This window comes from Mchenga conophoros, linkage group LG3, assembly GCF_057382185.1.
Source record: "Mchenga conophoros isolate Kocher_MC1m ecotype Shallow Benthic linkage group LG3, M_conophoros_male_GT1.1, whole genome shotgun sequence".
NCBI classification, from domain to species: domain Eukaryota; kingdom Metazoa; phylum Chordata; class Actinopteri; order Cichliformes; family Cichlidae; genus Mchenga; species Mchenga conophoros.
The window spans coordinates 84006607-84028927 of NC_140528.1; the positions used below are offsets into that span (position 1 = coordinate 84006607).

The following is a 22321-nucleotide window of genomic DNA, read 5'->3' on the forward strand; positions in this document are numbered from 1 at the left end:
CTTTTCTGTGATTAAGATTTTTGGGGTTGTTGTTTTAGTGATGGGTTGATTCTGTCGGTTAGGTTTGGGTTGTTTTCTTATTTTAATAGAGGGAGTTTTATTAAACATGGACATGGTTAGAACTGGGCCCTTTAACATTGTAACAGTGCACTTGGAGAAAACCTGTCAGGTGATGATGTTTTGTGCTCTGATGAGCTAATAATCAGCTCTCTTTTTCTCATTTTTGTTCTAAGCAGGCCTGAAAGATTGAATTAACAGCGCTGTAAAAATTTTCGGGAGAACAAATATAAGGTGAGCTTTTCCAGATTACAACTGGCTGAGGAAAAGCTGACCTGTGGGGACCTGATCAGGTTGTAAGTCCCTGTCTAAAATGATTGCAGCGAGTCAATCCAGTCCAAGAGCATAAAGAACTCTTTTCCTAAAAAACAAAAAACAAAACAAAATAAAACAAATGAATGAGCTCACGTTGCTGAGGGTGGAGAATCTGATTATTTGCGCAGGAGTCTCCACCCTCAGCAATATCTGGTGTCAATGTGTGTGAATGGACTGTGACTGGACTGACGATGTGGACTAAAGGTTGGACTGACTGGACACTGAGATAAAGACCGGACCAAGAGTAGGATGAATAAATGCTGACAAACAATTCACCATGCTGGCAAGAGAAAGGGGATGCTTTGCTTTGCTTTTGCCATGAGCAGGAGGAGCAGAAGACTTAATTCTGGGGCTGCTTATTTTGGGTTGCCGATGTTTGCTTTGAGAAAATTCTGTTTTATTGACTGGTGTAGATTATGGTAGTACATTATATAGTAGGGGGAAATACCAGATGCTAAAGGGGAGAAAATGTTGGATGTTACTCATGTTACTATTAACAAAAGCAGGCCACTGTAGAAGTCAATTAAATTTGATAGAGGAAAATAATTACAAAGACTTGTCCAAGTGACCAAGGTTTTTTTCCCTTTTCCCCCCCTGCCCCCCCCCCCCCCCTTTCTTAAATAGACAACCATCATATCTCACAGTATAATAATATTGAACGGGTTGCATTGTTGCAGTTTGTCATGTTTCTCAGGTCTTTGTCTGAATGTCCTATGAACATTACCTGTCTTGTTCTCATGTTGTTGCTAAGGATTGTCTCATTGCACTGAAGTCACACTGGGTTAAATATTTACACTTGGGTTTTAAGGGGTATTTTTTTTTTTTCTTTACGGGTTGTACGGAAGCCCAAACGCAATTTCATTGTTCTTTGACAATGACAATAAATAAATACTTGACTTGACTTGACTTTTAAACAGTAAATTATTAAAACAGCAGCAAAGTAACGAAAGCATATATATTTTGGGTAAGTCTGATAAAGTAAAATAAAATGTACCATTACATTAAGAGGAGCAGGAAACAAACGGGAGGCCAGTCCTGACGGTGGATTACACTAGGACTGAGGACCTGATTGAGCGTGCCACCGGCTTCAGTGACAGTAACCTCTCTGGCTGGACTGGGTGGCTCAAAATGCTAAAGAACAACATGTATCTGATTGTGTTGCCTGTGCTTCAGCTAGACCACGTTTGTTCACGGAGCCCGCACCACTGTATCCAGAGGACAAGTGGGGCTATGACTGCATGTTGCGGTTGACTAGAGAAGCGGTGAGCACTGGCAACTGGACTATCTTGTCCAGCTTATTTCCCCTAATTCACAAGCAAACACAAGTAGGACCATTCATGCCCAAACGAAACAACTACACATGCTTTAAATTCTCAACGGATACGGATACGGAGGGGCTGAAAACTCTGTCTAAAACCATGCATGAGCACTCAGGAATTGACAATCCGCTGGACAGCTGGATGACCTCAGTGTTTGGGAAATGGAAGGGGTTTTTCATGTCTGCAATGTTTTCTACTGCCACTTTTTAGCGATACTGGTCACCTGCGGTTGTTGTCTCATTCCTTGCGCCAGAGGACTGCTGGAAAAGGTAATAACGAGGGCAGTGGACCCCAGAACGGTCGTTCCAGTGGCCATGATGCCATTGATGGACTTAGAAGCGGCCAAATGGGCCGAGGAGTGACACAACACGAAGTGTGGTGACCTTTCTTTTTGAAAGGTCAAGAGAGGGAATGTGGGAATAAAGAAAATACTTTACTGCTACAATATAGCCTTCATCATTAACATTGCATTAAAATGTTTATTAAAGCTACTGGCATTAGACTAAAACTTTTATTAAAGGTGCAGCTATAATCATTGTATACACACATTGCATATTGTGCTCATGACAGAGTTGATGCTCAGTCTATTCAAGGTCTTAAGCTTCGTTGGGCACGATGTCCCGATGATCTATTGTGTAAGTGACTTGGAGCAGCAGAAGGTTAAACCGCATACACGCTTACAAACACAAATGATTTAAACATAGGCCAGGCCGAGGGCCTGGAATTCATTTTGCTTCTAACTGCATTTGAGCTGCCTAGTAACAAGTGACAGAAGAAGAGTCAAGAAATTGTAAGTCCCCAGGAATCATCTGGAAGGTGAAACAAATTGCCATGTATGGAAGAATGTGACAGAAAGAGGAACGTCTCTGTCTGTTTTTATGCTGATATGGTGATGGTGTATATCTGACCCTGGGTGTGTTTAATAAAATTAAAAGTGTTGCTCACACACATAAAGAACATTGAGATCAAGTAAATTAAGATTAATTAAAGATTAAGTAAAGTTAATATAAAGGACAGAGCCCAGAACATGATATCTTGAACCAACTTTGAATAATTAAGGGAACAATAGATGCACACAGTAGATTATTGAGGTGTAGCAGAGAGAGGCGTTTTGTTTTCTATCCTTTACAGGAGAAGATTTCAGGACCACAGCGACTACAGGGGTGGCGAGAATCCTGGAAGCCCCAGACCGCACGGAACCAACCAGAGAAAGGGGAACCAAAAGAAGCACAGAGCACAGAGAACCATAGTTCCAGAAAATGTGTTGTTTAGGAGATTAAAAGCTCGTTAGACACAGATTAAATGTGAGCATAAAAGTAATGAAGAGTAATGAGAGGGACTTTAGGAACAGTTGCAGGATTTCTATGTTATGTAAATTGCCCAAACACAGTATTCAGGCCGGATATGCTCTACACGTTAAAGGGGGCAAAGAAACCAGGACTAAGTTTGGAAGATGAAATGGGCTAACTCTATGGAGGATGTTTCCAAAGATTGACAAAATAATCTAGGGCCTTTTACCAGAAAAGCTGATTGTATCTGTTTGGAGTTTACAGTGAGCACTGAGGGAAGTCAGGAGTGGGTTTAAATTGGGATTCTGGGTAAAAAAGGGGGTGTAGGAAGTAGATTTAGGACATTTCACATTTCACAGGTGCTGTCTTAGAGCTTGATTTATTTGTTGTGGATAGAAGTAATTATGACGGAATAATAAGGAAACATTGAAAACATACAACCCGTTGAGGGGACAGATAGGGTTGGGCAATTGAAAGGTTTCATTTTGTTTAGCATAATCTCTTTTGTTATATTTTAGCCTTTTAACATGCAGGTAAACTTAATGGGATAAATTAGGAATTATGTCGTGTTTCTTAGCAAACACGAAAAGGGGGAGAACTGTCATGTAATTAATATATTCTTAGTGCTTATTTTCTGATTATATAGTTTTATGTACTTTAATAATGAAGGTTTGTAAAGCAAGGCCACTTTTGACTCACAAACTAAGTGCTCAGCCAGACTGAAAAACAGGAAGTTAGTGTAGAAATATACAAGCATATTAATAAATACAGGAAGCCAGACAGAAAAGAGGAACTTGTACCATATAAGGAGTTGTTGAAACTGTGTGACGTGTAAAGTACCAAAATAACACCTATATAAGACACATTTTTAGATTCTAATGTTAGAGATCCTGCAACTGGCGAGACCTCTTCCCTCTGACCCCTCCCCAAACCCTCAAACCCTCCTACCCACCTCGACATACAAACTCTGTGTGGCTTCACGTGTTCTGTTGATGTTTACATGATCGAAATAACTTGAACACAAACAAAAACAAACAAAGAGGAAGACCGCACCGGAAGGAAAAAACTACAAGTCCCAGCATCCTCTGTGTTTAGGGAGCAGTAGTGAAAGTGAAAGTATTGAGCCTCCGTTGAGAGGAGGAGGAAGGTGGAGCTGAGGCAGGTGAGTGTTAACATGAATATGTTTCTTCTTACGACATAAAATAATTCCACGCTGTTCGTGTCTGTGGGTGAAATGTGAGGCCGGTCGGCTCCTCTGAGCGCTGGTTTCCTGTAAGTAGAGAGGAAGTGAGTTTAGCTGAGCCTCCGTTTAGTGTGAGAGAGCAGGAGGAGAGTGAGAGCTGTGCTGAGGCAGGGTGAGTGTTAACACCGCTCTGACATTACTGTGTCTCTGTGGCGGGAACAACAGGCTCCGTCAGTGGAGGCAAAAATAATCAGACTTTGGTTTTTCAAAGGAAACAACTTTATGTCGGAAGTTCCCGCACGCTCATTGGATAACGATGTGTCAATCTCGAGCTATTAGCCAATGAGCGTGCGGATTCACAGAAAGACCCGCCTTTATCACAGGACTTTAAAAACTACAATGGCGACAGAAACTCCGTGAGTGGAGTTCAGGGTGACGTTATGAAACTGTGACGTTTGAGCCACTTCCTGTTCTCAGTCCCAGCGTCCTGATCACCGAGGTTTCTGTTGCTCTGATATCTGATATTGATTATATTTCATTTCATTTCTTTATTTATTTCACACGTGGTTCAACAGTGTTTTGTTTCCTACATACAGATCCTCCTTCCCATTAATATAACACTGCACCCATGGGTGAAAAGGAACAGGAAGAAGAAAAAATTCTTCTCAGCACCTGCCCCCTATCTGCAATGTAATTATTCTTACAAGAGGGCGCCAACAACCCAAAAATCCCTCTAACATGTATCTTTATGTAACAATGCAAAACTAAACAACAAATCAGGATAATCAGCAATATACAGCACTACTAAATGTCAATGACGATTTTTCCTTCCACATTTAGCCCAAATTACTTTCATGTTCTTCATATTGATTTATCCTTTTAAGTATGTAACACATTCTAAACAGGCTGTAGCATAAACATCAAACACAGCTGAAGCAGTTTTTGGATGGTTGGCTTCAAATGATCCGTCGGTTTGAAAAGTAAAAACAATTAAAAAAAAGGTGAAGCTGATGCAGGGTGAGTGTTAACACCAGGACTTTAGAGGGAAGAAGAGTCACAGCTCAGCATGTTGTTGACGCGTTGTTGTTCAATCGGGGGAAGACATCTGAATCATTGCAGGGGGAATGGCTTTCACAACTGTAATGAATTTACTCTGAGTACATGATATGCCATAATTATCTATGAGTTTGTTATATGTTAACACATTTCTGTCATTGTCTAAAAGGTGTAAAACCGTCCAAATGCCATGATCCATCCAATCCTTATAAAAGATGGATTTTCTTTTATCGTATACATCTGTTGTTCCAAATCGAATTTGTATGTGGAGAAAAAATATGCTAATATCTTTTTCTAGTACTGGTGAACCTGTTTGTGAAAATTGGATAATTTAATTGGAAATTTCAAAGTCGCACTTTAAAAGAAATTCAATTCCACCCAGCTTCTCCAAAATTACTTTGGGGAAATAAAACCAAATACTGTTTGAATCATTGTTTCATTGTCGTTGCCAACATTTCATTACTAATGATTTCAGTAATAGTTTTGAAGAAAAACTTTTTTATTTCTTTCCAGAAGAATTTATAAAAGATTGCAGTCAAGCCATCCTGACCAGGAGCTTTGTCCATTTTCAGTTTGTTTAAGGCTTGATCTCAGTCATCCAGTGATATATCAGAATCACAAATTTCTCTGAATACAGAATCGATTTTTGGAGTATAAGATTCAATCTGATCAAAAAACTTAATGAATCAGTGATTAAATATTTTGAGGAGAATAAATTTGAGTAAAATTTATGTTTTTCTTCCGCTACAGTCTTATGATTTGTGCATTCCTCCCCATTTATGATTAATGTATTAATAGATTTCTTTTCTTGCCTCCGTTTCTCCAAATTGTAGAAATATGAAGCACTTTTTCACCTTCTTCTATCCATTTTGCACGAGCTCTAATGTAAGCTCCATGAGCCTTTTTCTTGTATAGATCATCTAATTGAGCCTGTAAAGACAACAGGGATTTCTTATCAGCCTCTGACATAAAATGTCTATTACAATAGTTATTTATATCGTAAAGTAATTTACTTTCAAATTCCTTCTGTTGTCTACTTTTCATTTTACTAAACGTAATTGAAAATTCTCTAACTTTAAATTAAAAAATTCCCATCTATGTATGTAATTGCCAATTGTTACGTTGTTGTAAATGTTATGGAGGAGCTCTTTAACTATCTTAACATACCCGTCATCAATTAATAGATCTGCATTAAATTTCCAGTAATCTTTTTTAAACTGCGTTTTATTTTCAGGGTTAAGTTTAAAAGTAATAATACTGTGATCTGTCAACGGGGCTGCTGAGATGGAAACATGTGAAACATCTATATAGTAAAGTCGACCCAACCACAGTATGGAACGCCAGGAGTGCCATAATGAATTAATTAAATGCACCATTGAATAATAAATTAAATGTGACAATAATTAATTAAAATTTGAAATAATTAATTAAAATTTGAAATAATTAATTAAATAAATAATTTTTGACACATTTAATTAATTATTTATTTATTTCACGTTTTAATTAATTATTGCCACATTTAAATAATTATTTAATGGTGTATTTAATTAATTCATTTTGGCACAGTTGACTCCTTCAGGTCTCACCATAAATTTATTTTATCTGTCAACCTCACCCATCAAACCCAGGGGGCGGGGTTAACGCTGATCGAGTCAGAACCATTGCTTTGGCCTGGTGGCCATTGTTTTTAGAAGGCGTTACTGCACACCAACAACTGCCATGTGGAAACTAACAGAACTGAACTTTGAAAAACCCTGTTTGTGTCTCACCAAATACCGTTTTAATATTTTTTAGCCGAAAATGTAGCGGTTTAATCTTCAGATGTCTGTGAGCTGAGAAGGACGTGAAGCGAGCAGTTTATCCCAGAGCTGAATCTGCTCTGTGTGCAGAGATGAGCTCAGATTCCTGCTGTGATTGATCAACAGTCACAGAAATGTAGACTTGTAGTTATTACTGCAGTATGGTCACAGCAGATACTGATAAACATGTATTATGAGGATGGATGATCAAGTTTCTCACTCTCTCCTTTAAATCTCAGTTTTTTCTTCTTCACAGTTTATCTGTTAATTTATTAATGAATAACACTGAAAGAGTTTCTGTTATATTTCCCCTTGAACATCAGCTTATTAGGGCGGCATTAGGAAATAGCCCCCCTCCAAAGAATGAATAAATGAATGATGATAATAATAAAATGATTCAAAAGCAGAGCTCAGAGTGGTAGGATGGTCAAACATGGATCCACGGGTGGTTCAACTGCATTTGGTGACATGACTAAAGCAAATCTTTCAAATAATCCCACCATCAACGGGATGTTGTCTCCTTTACTACGGTTACTTTACTTGGTCACCGTGTGAATTTCTTTGAAATGAACCAAATTCTTTTATTTGTTGGTTGTTGCATATTTAACCTCTACAGTCAGGAAAGGAGGAGATGAGGCCTCAACAATGTTGGGTTGTAGCTGTGCTTCAGGTTAGAGTGAGTGTCCATGGAATAAATGTAAGTCAGTGAACTGGAAACATGACTGTGTTCAAACTTTGTTTCCTTTTTATAATGAGTCTAATCAAAGGTGGACAGAAGTATCTCCACTGTGACTTTTCTGTGTCACCATCAGAGCTTCTGCACAGTGTTTCTGGGGCAGATAACATTGCAGCATTATGGAGACATTATGGAGACAAAAAGAAAAGCGTCTGGACTTCTTTAAGTTAAACTTAAAGAAGTCCAGACGCTTTTCTTGGACTGTTGGTTTCAGTGTTGAGTCTCATTCACACACTCCCTCAGACTCTTCACACACACTGATTTGCTGACATAAACACACTCCTGTGTGCTCTCTTGGCTTCACACACACACTGAGGACCATCTACAGACTGTGAGCTCCGTCTTCTTCGTCTTTGGAGCCGAACTCTGACAAAGTTAGGAACAAAACTTGCTCCAGCGTGTGAACTTTCCTCCTAGACTCAGTCTGAGCAGTCAGACCACATATTTCTAAAGCAGCACATGAAGGTGTGGCTCACACACACACAGGTGAAGGAAACAGCTGCAGTATTAAAAACTGCTTCACTGTCTACAAATATATGAACTGAATGTTTCTTTCAGGCTGTAAAAACCTTATTTATCCTCCATTACAGTCCTGCATTCAGAGCATTACTTCTGTTATATTAGTACATGTATTTTATTCTGATGAAGACATGAAACTCTGAGCTGGATTGAATCCATTGAATCAGAGTCCAGGACTCAGACTAAACACACTGAATGTGTCCTGAGCTCGGCCGCTGTTCCACAGTAACTGCTGTCAGAGTCACTGTTACTGAGTTAGCTTAGCTAGCAGAGCAGCTAGCAGTTAGAGTATGAACTCTGTAAGCAGTCAGCTCGGTCCTGGACATGGTTACTGACATAAAGCTGCTCTCTGCAGCCATGTTTGACCTGCTGCTTTGTAGGACTACAGTAATGGAGGATTTGGAGGCTGAACTGGGCTCTGTGACACTTTTTGTAGTGAACTGATGAAAGCTGCGTCTCAGATGGATGTTAGTCCAACACATCAGACACGACCTCTGCAGCTCTCAGTTGATGTGCACATGAATGATTTGTGTTTCCTCTGCAGGTGAAGGTAGAAAGTGTGTGTGAGCTGATGTGAACTGAGCAGCATGGATCAGTGTGAGGACAGAGAGGAGGGAGTCCCTCCCTCTAAAAGCACTCTGTGTGGGGAACATGAGAGCCAGACCAAAGCTCAGAGGTGAGATGACCATCTCTAACTGTCCATGACTCTTCTCCATGTCACAGCTCAGCACTCACATCACTGCTCCATCATTATTCACACTCATACCTCTGTGTGTGTTGTTTTAAAGCCCAGAGCTGTGGGGCGTACCAGGCTCAGCTGGACATAACCCTGAAACTAATCCAGAGCCTGGACCTGAACCCAGCTGTGTTTCCTTAAAGACCAACAGGTCGAAGGATGTTGGTGTAAAATTTAACAAAAGACTGTTATGTGACAAAGAGTAAGTACATTATTTTTATGAGATTGTTCATCATGTCTTTAATTTAATATTTCCAGTTTTTCCTTCCTGTCTCATGAAGCTGTGACATTTATTGTTTTTCTTTTAGGATCAATAAGAGGCCAGAATCTCCTGGACCTGAACCCAGCTGTGTTTCCTTAAAGAGCAACGACTCGAAGGGTGCTGTTATAGACTTTAAAGGCTGTTCTTCTGCTGCTGAGAGGTAATGTGTGTCTAGATGTTGTTCCTGACTCTGTATTTCTGAATAAATCCTCATGTTTAATATCAGCTCAGCTCTTTTTCACACATTTCTATGTTGGTATGTGAAGCGGTGTGTGTTGGAGTGTTTCCACAAACACAGCAGTCAGAGTGGAAAGAGTGGATGTTGTAGGAGGTGTTTGTGTAGTGAAGAGGCTGAGTGTCTGTAGGACTCCAGCTGCTCCAGCAGGTGTCTCCTTTGTGCTTTGCTTCAAACACAGTGTAGGGAGGAGCTTCCACTCAGGTCTTTCAGGTGTTGCTGGATGGAGGAGGACAAATAGTTTTTCCCTTCAGTGACACTTCAGCAGCTCAATGTTCTGGGAGATGTTTGTCTTTATGAAGGTTTATGGATTCTTGTTCTTACTTTGGTTAAACTGAGCAATACATTTTCCATCTAACATTTAAAGTAAATTTCCAGGTGAATAAAAGATCTGCAGCTGCAGCCTCTGTGATGTTTCACAGTCTGAAAGTAACAAATTCAACCAGAGTTCAAACAAAGGCTTAATATACGTGTGTGTTTGATATAATGTCAACAAGTACAAACAGGTGTTCTTACAGGTCTTAATCACAGAGGTCTGATAAGTCTGGTGACTTTCACACTCAGCAATTTTGCTGCCTTTTATTTTATATTGGCCTTTTTAAAGCCCTTCAAAGTCTCCCACATTCATACAGAGCTTTTAACACCAAACTCCTTTACAGTCCTTCTCCTCTCACACACGATCACACGACTGATTTGTCTGCAGCAGCTGTGTTACTGCTAGTATTTTATTATGTGTGTAATCTCCTCATATTGTTCCTGTGGTTTAGTTTGACTTCCTTCTGCAAACTCAGCTGCTCTGTTGCTGATACACGTCTCCATGAATATGATTGATCAGATGCTGCCAACACCATGTGTTTCATGTGAGCGCTCAGCTGAAACCCTGGGTTGACTTATCGAGTTAATAACAAGCTTCACGTGACTGTGAATGCTAAAGTGAATCAGATAAAGGAAAGAGACCCTGCTAATGTTGGACTCACTTCTTAGTGTAGATCCCAGGAGGAAGTTCAACATAGCCATTCTTTGTGCTAGCTCGACCAAACCTGAAAGCACAGTGCAGGATAATGATCATCATCTGTCTCTGTCAAGGACATTTAAAATCCACAAATAACAAACATAATTATATTTGATCATTAAAAATGATGATTAAACAAAGTGTCAAACATACTTAAGTAGAAGGACTGATGTTTGTGTTAAAATACCCTCTTAAAGCTGAAATAATGATTCAACTTCTTTACTCAAGTAAAGGTAAAAGAGTACAGGCTCTGAAATGTACTCACAGTATTAAAGTAAAAACGCCATCTTTGAAGGAAATTTCTGCCAGTTTTTGTGCAAAGTTACCTGAATTTCTACCTCCAACATTAATAGGAGAAAATTATCTGAACTTTTATTCTAATGAATTTAATCAGCTTGAACATTTTGTAGCACAAAAGTAGAAAAAACCCAAAGGGAATCAAAAATAGCTCCGTTTGCTGTTGCCTGCATTGTAGATGGGCGGCTTTGCCTCAACACCTAAACAGGAAAATGAGTTTAGTCAAGTATTAAAGTGGGATTGAAGAGGTGAGGAAACCAGAGATCAGGTGTTGTGGTGCAGCATTAAGATAAGATGGGGCCTGATTATTTAAGACCTTGTATGTGAGGAGCAGCCAATGAAGGGAAGCCAAAACAGGAGAAATCTGCTCTCTTTCTAGTCCCTGTCAGGACTCTTGCTGCAGCATTTTGGATCAGCTGAAGGCTTTTCACTGAGTTTTTAGGACATCCTGATAATAATGGATTACAGTCGTCCAGCCTGGAAGTAATAAATGCATGAACTAGTTTTTCAGCGTCACTCTTTTTAGCATTTTTTAACAACAAGCTTCTGTCTATTAGGGCTCTTGTCTCGCCGACTGCTGCCTCAGATCAGAGTCTTTCTCCTGTGTGCTCAGCTGTCTTAGAGCAGTTTGATCCCGTCTCCCTTAATGACTTGACTGCGGTAGTTCGTAACCTAAGATCATCACACTGCCCCTCTGATTGTCTCCCCCCAACTACTCTTTCAAGGATTGTCAGGTTGGAGATTGGCCTATAATTAGCTAAGACAGCTGGGTCTAGGGATGCTTTTTAAGTAAAGGTTTAACTACAGCCAGCTAGGGATGGGTACCGTTTAGATTTGAAAACCTGCTAAATCAGAATCAGTTGCTGATGACGGCTTTTTTCTTTTACATTAATCACGTATAATCTTAACTCAAAGTGAACATAGACTTGATTGAAGTAACTCAGATCAGCCAATTCAAAATGCTAATTCAATCAACTCTGAGTTCATGGCTAGACTCAGTTTGTTGGCCCTGCACCTTAAAACTATTTCCTGTTTGTCTCTCGTGTTTTTTGGATATTGTTTTCACATCTTATGTCACGGCTAGCGGGGCGAGCCATGTTGAATTTAATAAAGGACCCAAGATGCCGACACTGCTGTGAAGTGAGTGAGCTTTATTGAAACGGTGAAGTGCAGTGGAGATGGCCTGTGCAGAAGCTAAGATAACCTCTACTGAAAAAACTACAAAACTAACCTGAAACCTTAAACGGAGACACGGGGAGACAACACAGACGAACCAGCAACAAGCAGGAGAAAACAAAGGGCTCATATACACAAAAGAGCCATCAGGGAATGAGAAAAGGGAGACACAGCAGGATTCATTGGACATAACCAGACAAGGGGAAGCAAAAGTAGACACACTAACGTAGGACATGGCACTGTCAAAATAAAACAGGAAGTGAACACAGAGACACAATACTAACACAGTACAGAGGGAACACAGAAACCAAAACCTCAGAACTAGAAAATCTTAATCAGAATGAAATTGTAACAAAAGACAATAACAATCAAAACAAAACCACTGAGTCCACAGACTCGGGACATACATCGGCTCAAACTGTGGTCATAAATATTTTGTACTTGTAAATCAGACTGTGGAGTTGTGAACTGAGTTTTGTAACATTGTGAAACAAAATATCTGGAAAGTTTATGTTTTTGCGTTCATGGATTTGTGTGTGTAAAAATGTAAAAATGTAATAAATGTAAGAAACATTAGAACTACTTTTGCTGACACAAAGTTTGGCGAGCACTGCAAGTTGTCCCTTTAAACCAGTCACTGATATAAAGAGAGCACCTTGTTCCAGGGCATCTGAGCATGGAGGGAAAGCTTTATGCAGGAGATGGTAAGAGCTGTTGGGACTAAAGAAACTGAGCAGAAAACTACAGACATCTGGAAACTGAGTTGTTAATTCTCAGTGGGATCAGCAGGACTAGCAAAGCTCCACCATGACAGTCATCTGATTGACTGAACCCATCCAAACATCACTTCATGGACCTTTAGCTTGTGTCTGTGTGTGGACAGACATAACATGAGCTAATTATACATTACTCCTCCACAGAGTGGACCAGCAGAGAGCAGAGGTTTCCACTGGTCAGTCTGCACAGCAACATCAAACACACCTGGACTCTGTGGTTATGGTTTGTAGTACTACGTTTACATTTGTTCTTTTCAGTCACCTCTATGCTGCACTTTGTGGACCAGAGGATTGTCAGTGTGTCCAACATAAGTCAGAGTTTGGGCTCCATGATTTCAGTCAGATTGGGGTGACTGTAGCTCAGGAGGGGAGCAGGTCAGCTACTAGTTAGGTTTGTGAATCAAACCCTGGCTGGCAAATGTACTGGGTAACGTACTAAACCCAAGCTGCCCTCTGATGCATCCATCAGAGTGTGAAAGAAAGTATTTAAGCATAGAACAATGTGCTTGGTTGAATGAGGCATGTTGTATAAAATGCTTTGTGTGCACAGAGTATCAAAGAGAGCTATATAAGAACCAGTCCATTTACCACTGGGTAATTCATATAGTCTTCTTTTCCAGCGGCTGGAGGACAACATCACCATGTTTGTGAAGAACGAGCTGAAGAAGATCCAGAAGCTTCTGAGTCCAGATCACCCAGAAACTTTAAAGAGCCAGATGGAGGATGAGGAGATGTTTGAAGGAGAGGATGAAGATGAAAGAAAGAGCTGCAGAGAAGCATTTCTGAAGATCACACTCCACTTCTTGAGGAGACTTAAGCAGCATGAGATGGCTGACCATCTGCAGAGCAGTAAGAGAATTTCTCTAAAGACTGAATATTGATCTTTCCTAATAGCTCAAGAAATGGACCAATAGACATTCATCCTTTCAGGGTACTGAAAGGCTATGATATTTATTATATAATATTTGTTTCTGAATTTCTTACCTTCAGAAATATTTGCTCCACTCTGTAAACGAGAACTTAAAGCCCAACTGAAGAAGAAGTTCCAGTGTGTGTTTGAGGGCATCGCTAAAGCAGGAAGCCCAACCCTCCTGAATCAGATCTACACAGAGCTCTACATCACAGAGGGAGGGACTGCAGAGGTCAATGAGGAACATGAGGTCAGACAGATTGAAACAGCATCCAGGAAACCAGACAGACCAGAAACAACAATCAGACAAGAAGACATCTTTAAAGCCTCACCTGGAAGAGACGAACCAATCAGAACAGTGCTGACAAAGGGAGTGGCTGGCATTGGGAAAACAGTCTTAACACAGAAATACAGCCTGGACTGGGCTGAAGACAAAGCCAACCAGGACATCCAGTTCATATTTCCATTCACTTTCAGAGAGCTGAATGTGCTGAAAGAGGAAAAGTTCAGCTTGGTGGAGCTTGTTCATCACTTCTTTAATCAAACTAACGAATCAGGAATCTGCAGGCTTGAAGACTTCCAGGTTGTGTTCATACTTGATGGTCTGGATGAGTGTCGACTTCATTTGGACTTCAACAAAACTAAAATCCTGACTGAAACAAGAAAGTCCACCTCATTGGATGAGCTGCTGACAAACCTCATCAGAGGGAACCTGCTCCCTTCTGCTCGCCTTTGGATAACAACACGACCTGCAGCAGCCAATCAGATCCCTTCTCAGTGTGTCGACATGGTGACAGAGGTCAGAGGGTTCACTGACCCACAGAAGGAGGAGTACTTCAGGAAGAGATTCAGAGATGAGGAGCAGGCCAGCAGGATCATCTCCCACATCAAGAAAGCTCGAAGCCTCCACATCATGTGTCACATCCCAGTCTTCTGCTGGATCACTGCTACAGTTCTGGAGGATGTGCTGGAAACCAGAGAGGGAGGAGAGCTGCCCAACACCCTGACTGAGATGTACATCCACTTCCTGGTGGTTCAGGCCAAAGTCAAGAGGATCAAATATGATGGAGGAGCTGAGACAGATCCACACTGGAGTCCAGAGAGCAGGAAGATGATTGAGTCACTGGGAAAACTGGCTTTTGATCAGCTGCAGAAAGGAAACCTGATCTTCTATGAACCAGACCTGACAGAGTGTGGCATCGATATCAGAGCAGCCTCAGTGTACTCAGGAGTGTTCACACAGATCTTTAAAGAGGAGAAACAACTGTACCAGAACAAGGTGTTCTGCTTTGTTCATCTCAGTGTTCAGGAGTTTCTGGCTGCTCTTCATGTCCACCTGACCTTCATCAACTCTGGACTCAATCTGCTGGAAGAACAACAAACAAGCTCTGAGACAGAGAAATACTTCTACCAGTGTGCTGTGAACAAGGCCTTACAGAGCCCCAATGGACACCTGGACTTGTTCCTTCGTTTTCTCTTGGGTCTGAAGACTAATCAAACTCGTTTGCAAGGCCTCATGACACAAACAGGAAGTAGCTCAAAGACCAATCAAAAAGCAGTTCAGTACATCAAGAAGAAGCTCAGTAAGAATCTGTCTGCAGAGAAAAGCATCAATCTGTTTCACTGTCTGAATGAACTGAATGATCGTTCTCTACTGGAGGAGATCCAACAGTCCCTGAGTTCAGGACGTCTCTCCACAGATAAACTGTCTCCTGCTCAGTGGTCAGCTCTGATCTTCATCTTACTGTCATCAGAAAAAGATCTGGATGTGTTTGACCTGAATAAATACTCTGCTTCAGAGGAGGCTCTTCTGAGGCTGCTGCCAGTGGTCAAAGCCTCTAAAAAAGCTCTGTAAGTTATAAAGTTTTTATTATTTAATTTGGTTGGTATGTTATGGAAAACACACTGCCATGAACCTCTGTTTTGTTTTTGTCAAAATCACTGTAATATAATCACTGTACCTTTATATACATGTGACTTGTATTAATGCTGCTGCCCTCTTGTGGCTAAAGTGTAATTATGTTCTTGTTATTAGGGAGGATTTGAAAGTAAGGCTACGTTCACACTGCAGGCGAAAGCGCATCAAATCCGATTTTTCTGACCTTTATAAATCTGACTTTTTTGACCCTATGCGACCCATATCCGATCATGCTATGACAGTGTGAACGGCGTAAATCCGATATTTTCAAATCCGACCTGGGTCACTTTCGTATGTGGTACTGAATCCGATACATATCCGATGTTTTAGAAAGCGACTGCTGTTTGAATGGTCAAGTCGCATTAAATCCGTCTTTTACGTCACCAACACAAGACAGACGCCAATTATCAGCGCCCGATAAGACATCGCAAACGCTTCCTGACCATCTCGTGTAGATGTCAGTGAAACTGTTGGGAAGACAACGTTGGAGAAACGTGAACATTTTATTTGTACTGTATAATCTGCAGATTCTGACAGAAATCTGCAGCTATCCTTTGAAGCACCGCTCCTCTAAAACAGCAATAAGGATCATTATTAGGTTATCTACATTATTATGTAAATAACAAAATAACTTAAAGCAAAAATTGGGAAACGTAAAGTCCGAAGTCTTCATATTTGTCACGGTCTGGGGGGCAGACCGTGGGGGATGTTGGAGAAAGGACCCAAACGCTGGACTTAATGAAATGAACAGTGGGTTTATTTACAGTGAGGTAAATGTACACCACACATTGAATCTCCAAAAGTGCTCCCTCGACTCCCGTGACGTGTCTTCTCCCAGTGCTGGTATCCCGTGCTCTCTGCCCCTGTGCCTTCACACACCCCGTGTGTCTTGCAGTCCTGTGTTCCACTCTCCTGAGGAAAAAACACAGACACAGCCGTTATGGCACCAACTCCAGCAGGCATACACTGACCAGCACTACAAACACTGACATGGAGTCTAACTCAACGATCCTGCGCCGGAGGAAGCTCCATCGCTCTGTTAAGTAGCTCCCCCGACGATCCTGATCAGAAGCAGGTGTGTGGTAAGCTAGGCGTGACCAGCAGCTGGCAGGGCCACACCCATCAGGCCTGCAGGTGGCTGTCCTTCATCCTCCAGCCTCACACACATACACACACCAGCACTGAACACAAGAACACAGTGCAGCAAACATACATCCAATACACTAATAACAATAAAGGTCCACACTGTTCACGAACCCCGAGTCCCCGGAACCGGGTCCGTGACAATATTAAGGGTCATCTGTCAAACAATATTCTTTGCTCTGGGTCTAAACAGAGCGCGTTGTGTGTGAAGTCTTCTTTTGCGCATGCAAATGCACAAATGCGTCCTTCATTTCCCCGAATTTGAAGGATTCGTCGGGTGTGTCCTTCGTGGCCCACCATATCCCAGAATTCATAGCGCGGCCCAGCCAAATTTCAGCTGCCAACAATGGCGGCTGCTACTAAGTTTTCAAATTACTCTTATTAATCTTTCTGGGTCACAAAATAAACTTTTAACATATTTTCAGGTGAGAAAGTAGCTGTGTAAACTTCAAATATCTGCTTGGTTTATCAAGACATCGCATATTTGCAAAAGTGTGCCGACGTTTTCGGAGACGTCTGTTACCCACCCGCTCGCTAGCAAGCCGGGGGGTTCAATGGTCACTCCAGCCGGCGAGAGCAGCGGACGCCCGGCTTCATCGTTTTCAGATCCCGCTCTTTCGCTACTCAGGTTAAACATGATATATAAGTCACTCGGAGAACTTAAAAATGTAATTGTTTGCCTTTTTTCTGTGTTTTATTTGTTCCGGAGTAAATCGGTTTGGCTGAGATCAAAGTTCCTCCGGGATTTTCACACAGCTGAATAAACGTTAAACAGGAAACTGATTAAACAGAAGTGTGAGACGGTCGAGAATTTACGCCAGTGTCCTGTTATATTTTAGATAGCAAGGAGCAGACGGCCGAGTTTATTAAACTCCACCGACACAGCGGTGACGCAAATCTGAAGGCTAGACCGTCCCATTTCACAGCCTCGCACTTCCAGCCTTTTCGGTCTTTGAAGGACCCGGCCCACGTAGACCGCGAATACCGGGTCCTCCGAAGGATGCAGCCGACGTTTTGGGACACAGCTAGTGTGTGATGTTCTTTCAGTGTTGCACTTTGTAGACGCTCCCTGAGCACTGGTCTCACAGCCAGCTGCACATAGAGACCAGTGTTGTTAGTCCAGGTCAGAAGATGACTTGTTGGAATGAAAATGAGCTTGTAGTTTGTCTGCTTTAATAATGTGACTGGAAAAAGGTGTTGGACTTCAAATATGTCCATTTCTTTCACACTTCACCTTTAAAAGTGAAGCCTTGTGGTTCTGTAACGGAGCGAAGGTGATTTTATTCCCACAGTGTCGTTTTTCTAAAGGAAGGAAACCTTCCTCCAAACGGACAGAGCAGTGGAGCCGCCAAGGGAAAGCACACGATTAAAAAACTGTAGAATTAAAATATAATTTATTATATTTAAATAGTTAAAAATGTAAGATAAATTAAAACAACCTTGGCCAAGGGATAACACAATAAAAATCAATAAAACACAACATTAAAAGTCCAGTGGCATCCGCCACGATATAAAAGTCCAAACGGTGCAGAAACCAACAGGATTGTCGCCGTCCTGTCGGCCTCTTCATTCTGATGCCAACTAGAAAAAGGAGAGAGGGCCAGCGGCAGTCACCATTCTTAAATTCCACTGGAGGTTCGTCTTAGACGGGATGAATCGGGACTTACCCCAGATGGGCAGAGCTCCTAACTCCGCCCACCACTGTATTGTGCTTCACACGCGTAGCCATAGACTCGCCGTTCCGGGGACATAAGGCGCCATCCCGCTGCCTCTCTATCCCCTGCCGTGGGCCTCTCTCGGCGAGGAGCTACCTCCCGTCAACACCAGCACCGACCTCTCCGCTCAGCTCCGATCACTCCCTCCAGTGCGCGGTCGTCCGCGATCTCTGGTCTCGTTCTCCTTTGCCGCACGCCTTGGCCAGCTGCCTATAGCCGGGCCTCTGTGCCGCTCTGCGCGGCCGTCGCCCACACCGGTTACCATGCCATGTCTCTCCTCCTCTCAAGCCTTCTCTCAAGCTTTTCCTCCCCCCCTGCTCTATGGTCTGCCAGGCCCTCTTATTGGCCTCTCTGGGATCTCTCGCAGGTGTGATCAGTTTACTATCAGGTAGGGGCGGAGTCTTTCCAGGACAATTTGACAGTATAACGAAAACATGCAACACCATAACCACTGCACAAAACATGACCAATACATGCAATATAAAAACTAAGTAAATACACTTCATATTAAAATATTAAAAAGGTAAAACAACAAAACATGTAAAACTTAAATAACTTGTCCTTTTCCACCCCGTGACAGTTCCTGGAAGGAAAAACACGACTTTTTCAAGTCTTTGTCCTGTTTTTATGATAAATGTACGACTTTAATGTGAAACATTCAGAGTTTTTTCTCTTGTTGTGTTTGTTTGAAGCTGCTTCCTGTTGGCTTCAGCTGTTTGGAGTTTCCATTTTCTAAACTTCTACATTCTGAACCTTCTTCAGCTCTGAACAGATGATGAAACACTGAATGATTTCAAGCTCACACTTTGTCTAATAAACTTACATCTTTCATTCTTTATACAGATTGTGGGGCTGTGGTTTGTCAGAGATCAGCTGTGATTATCTGGCAGCAGCACTGAAGTCCAACCCCTCCCATCTGAGACAGCTGGACCTGAGCTGCAACTACAAGCTGCAGGATTCAGGAGTGAAGCATCTGTGTGGTTTCCTGGAGAGTCCAGGATGTGGACTTGAAACTCTGGGGTCAGTCAGCATGTTTTAGTTGTGCTGAGATGAATATGATGTGAAAGTTGTGCTGACACTAAACTGCAGACATCAGGCTGATATTATACTGATCCACACTGAGGATCTTCATGGTAAAGTCTGTTTTCTTCTTCTCTGGTTTAGTCCATTGACTGCAGCAGAACAATGTTCACATTTCAAACCTTCAAAGAAGAAGAAAAATCCTCCACTGGATAATTCACTGTGAAACTCTCCAACTCTTCATTCCACCTTAAAGTCTGTCTGACACTGAAATCCAAAGCAAAATGTGCGTTTGCTTTACAGACAGCAGTCCAACACAAACATACACACAGGAGGAACACTCTGACATTCAGGGTTAGAATGAGTTTCATGAAGCAGACTGTGAAGATCAAAGCTGCATTAGAAAGCTTACATGAATGAATGAGTGGACAGAAGTGGACAGAGATCATCTGAAGCACTTCAAAGGCTTTAAATCAGCACATTTCTCTTTATTCTTTATCAACTCTGTTAGTTTCTCTCAGTTTTCTGTGGAATGAAGCTAACAGCAGGCTAATAAGATGCTGACCAATAGGTTTCTATTAAAGGTTGTAATTTGTATATGAAAAAGTGCTTTGGCTCAGCAGGGATCAGCTTACAGGTAGAATACAGCTGCTGGATGGGATTAGCATGTCATAGCTATCTACCAAACTGCTAACTGGGGGATTTCAGGCCATCTATGGATCATTTTTGCTAACTGTTTATTCAGCTTAGGCTCACAGGGCTGCAGCCTGTGCCCTAGCTGTCATAGGGCAAGAGGCGTGGTCCACCTGCACAGGTGAGCAGTCCATCACAGGGCCAACAGAGAGAGACAGAGAAGCACTCTCTCACATCCACACCTACAGCCAATTTAGAAGCACCAATGAACCTAAGCAGCATTTCATTGGACTGTGGGAGAACATCCAACCTCCACAGAAAGGCCAACAAGCTTCAACCTACAAACCTTCTTGCTTTAAGGCACTAGTGCGAACCACTTTTCCCCATTTCAGCCCAAATCCTGCATCTTCCTGTTTCTGACTCCAGGCCAGCTCCACTAAAACTTTCTCATCAGACACTGCCACCTAGTGGAGGAAGTCTTAGTCCCATTTGAAGCTTCAGATTACAGTTAGTTCCTTTACAAAGAGGTGGAGGTGGTGGGGCCACAGCACCATCATCACTGAGTGCCATAGGACACTTAACCTTTGTTTCCATATGCTGGGAACTTCCTGTTGTTCCAAGGAGGACTGGAAAATGTGTGAAAATCTCCCAGTCAGTTCCTCACAGCACACTTCAATCATTTCCCTCCCACAGCATCAGGACCAGGGCTTTTTCTCTCTTTGGTCCCACTAAGAGATTTCCACACAAACACCTCATCAGTGGGACTCTCAGAGCTACCAGCCCTTTGCTACAATCACAAAGCTCTTCATTGAAATCAATGATATCAAAGCTGGAATCCAATGAGTCCAAGTCTTCTGCTGATTCAGCATCACATTCATCTTTGCTCCTTGTCCTGCATCCCCACCATGGACTTCATTCCTTTCCAAGCCAGCCTTGAGTGTCCTTTATTCAGCTCATCCTCTGCTTTACTTTTACACCTGATTTTAGCTGCTTTATCTCTCTTTCAACACGTTTCTGTGCCTCAATCTTTTTCTTCTCTCCCTCATAACAAGACAGCTTCTTCTGCCTGAGAACATGTTGGAGTGATTTACTAATCCAGGGCTGCTTATTGGGGAAAATGCTTCCTGTTTCCAAAGTAATCCCCATTTTTCCCAGAAAGAAATGTAAGTAGAAATCGATGATCTAAGTGAGAACATGAGCCTTTAACAATAGCAGCAAAATATCTCTCCAATCTCAATACTCCCTCTCTCGACCTCTGGAACACCAGAGGTCACAATACATTGTGTTGGGTGACTCCTCGGCCCACTCAGCTGCTTCCATGTCCATCCATGGCATCATGGACATCGGGGTCACCACTCCCGCTCTGACCCTCTCTAGCCGTCCTCTGGCTCAGCAAATCAGACAACCTCATGTCATCTAAGTGGCCCAGTAATAAACACCAGCTCCCCCTCGAGAACACTCCATGCGTAAGATTAGGTTTTTTCTGCGTCCCTCTCTTGTGGTCCATCATGCCTCGGGCCTCCAGGATCCTCACCCCCCTGTGGTCGCCGAGATCTTGTGTAAAGCAAACCAAACACCTTTTCCTGCACCTCCTAACTTATCATCTTTGGGACTCTTTAATCAAAAGCCTGATCCTAATTATCTTCTTGACTTATTGACTTGTATTTATATATATTCTTCAACGTTACTCATCATTTTAAAACTCTTAAAACGCTGCTTTCACGTCCCTGCATGCGTTTCCTGTCGCTTGCCTTATCTAATCATCAACATCCTGTACACAGAAGTCTCGCTGCTGCAAGGCCTCCACTCTGACCTAGAATCTCCTTTCACAAGAAAATCATTATAAGCGCCTATTCTACTAAAAGATCCAAAAAAACAACCACTTTAATCAATTAAGTTTAAACATATAAGCAATTACTCCTGCATACATTTTATCACAGCTAAACGCTGCCTTGAAACAACTCCTGTGTGTTAACACTAACTTCATTTTAAAACTCACATTTCCTATGTTATAGCCTGTTTTTGGTACAGCCTTTTTATTTCATCTTGCTCCTTTGATGTAACAATACCTTCTCATTCTAGTTTATCAGACTTAACCAAAATATATGCTTTCCTTCCTTTGGTCCTTCTCTAAAGCAAGAAACTCCTATTCAGTTCCTCTTTTCTGTCACTTGTTACAGGGCCAGCTCAAGTTCAGTTAAATGCTAAATTAATT

At 41.8% G+C, this 22321-nt stretch overlaps 4 protein-coding genes across 4 annotated transcripts in view; 3 read left to right on the forward strand and 1 right to left on the reverse strand.

Moving 5' to 3' along the window:
* LOC146581175 (protein NLRC3-like) overlaps positions 1-22321 on the reverse strand; it is a 442961-nt gene that overhangs the window by 171920 nt on the left and 248720 nt on the right. The window lies entirely within an intron of this gene.
* Positions 4117-22321, forward strand: part of LOC146581182 (protein NLRC3-like) — a 40162-nt gene continuing 21957 nt past the window's right edge. The window contains exon 1 of the mRNA XM_085267589.1: positions 4117-4142. The gene's annotated coding sequence lies outside the window, so the exon portion shown is untranslated. The remainder of the gene's footprint in view (positions 4143-22321) is intronic.
* Positions 13409-15532, forward strand: LOC146581183 (protein NLRC3-like). Its single transcript, XM_085267566.1, has 2 exons — positions 13409-13616; positions 13758-15532. Exons 1-2 carry the CDS (start codon positions 13409-13411, stop codon positions 15530-15532), a joined length of 1983 nt encoding a protein of 660 aa, XP_085123692.1.
* Positions 18775-22321, forward strand: part of LOC146581184 (ribonuclease inhibitor-like) — a 39159-nt gene continuing 35612 nt past the window's right edge. The window contains exons 1-2 of the mRNA XM_085250867.1: positions 18775-18820; positions 19320-19473. Of these exons, the coding sequence (XP_085106993.1) occupies positions 18775-18820; positions 19320-19473 (200 nt within the window). The remainder of the gene's footprint in view (positions 18821-19319; positions 19474-22321) is intronic.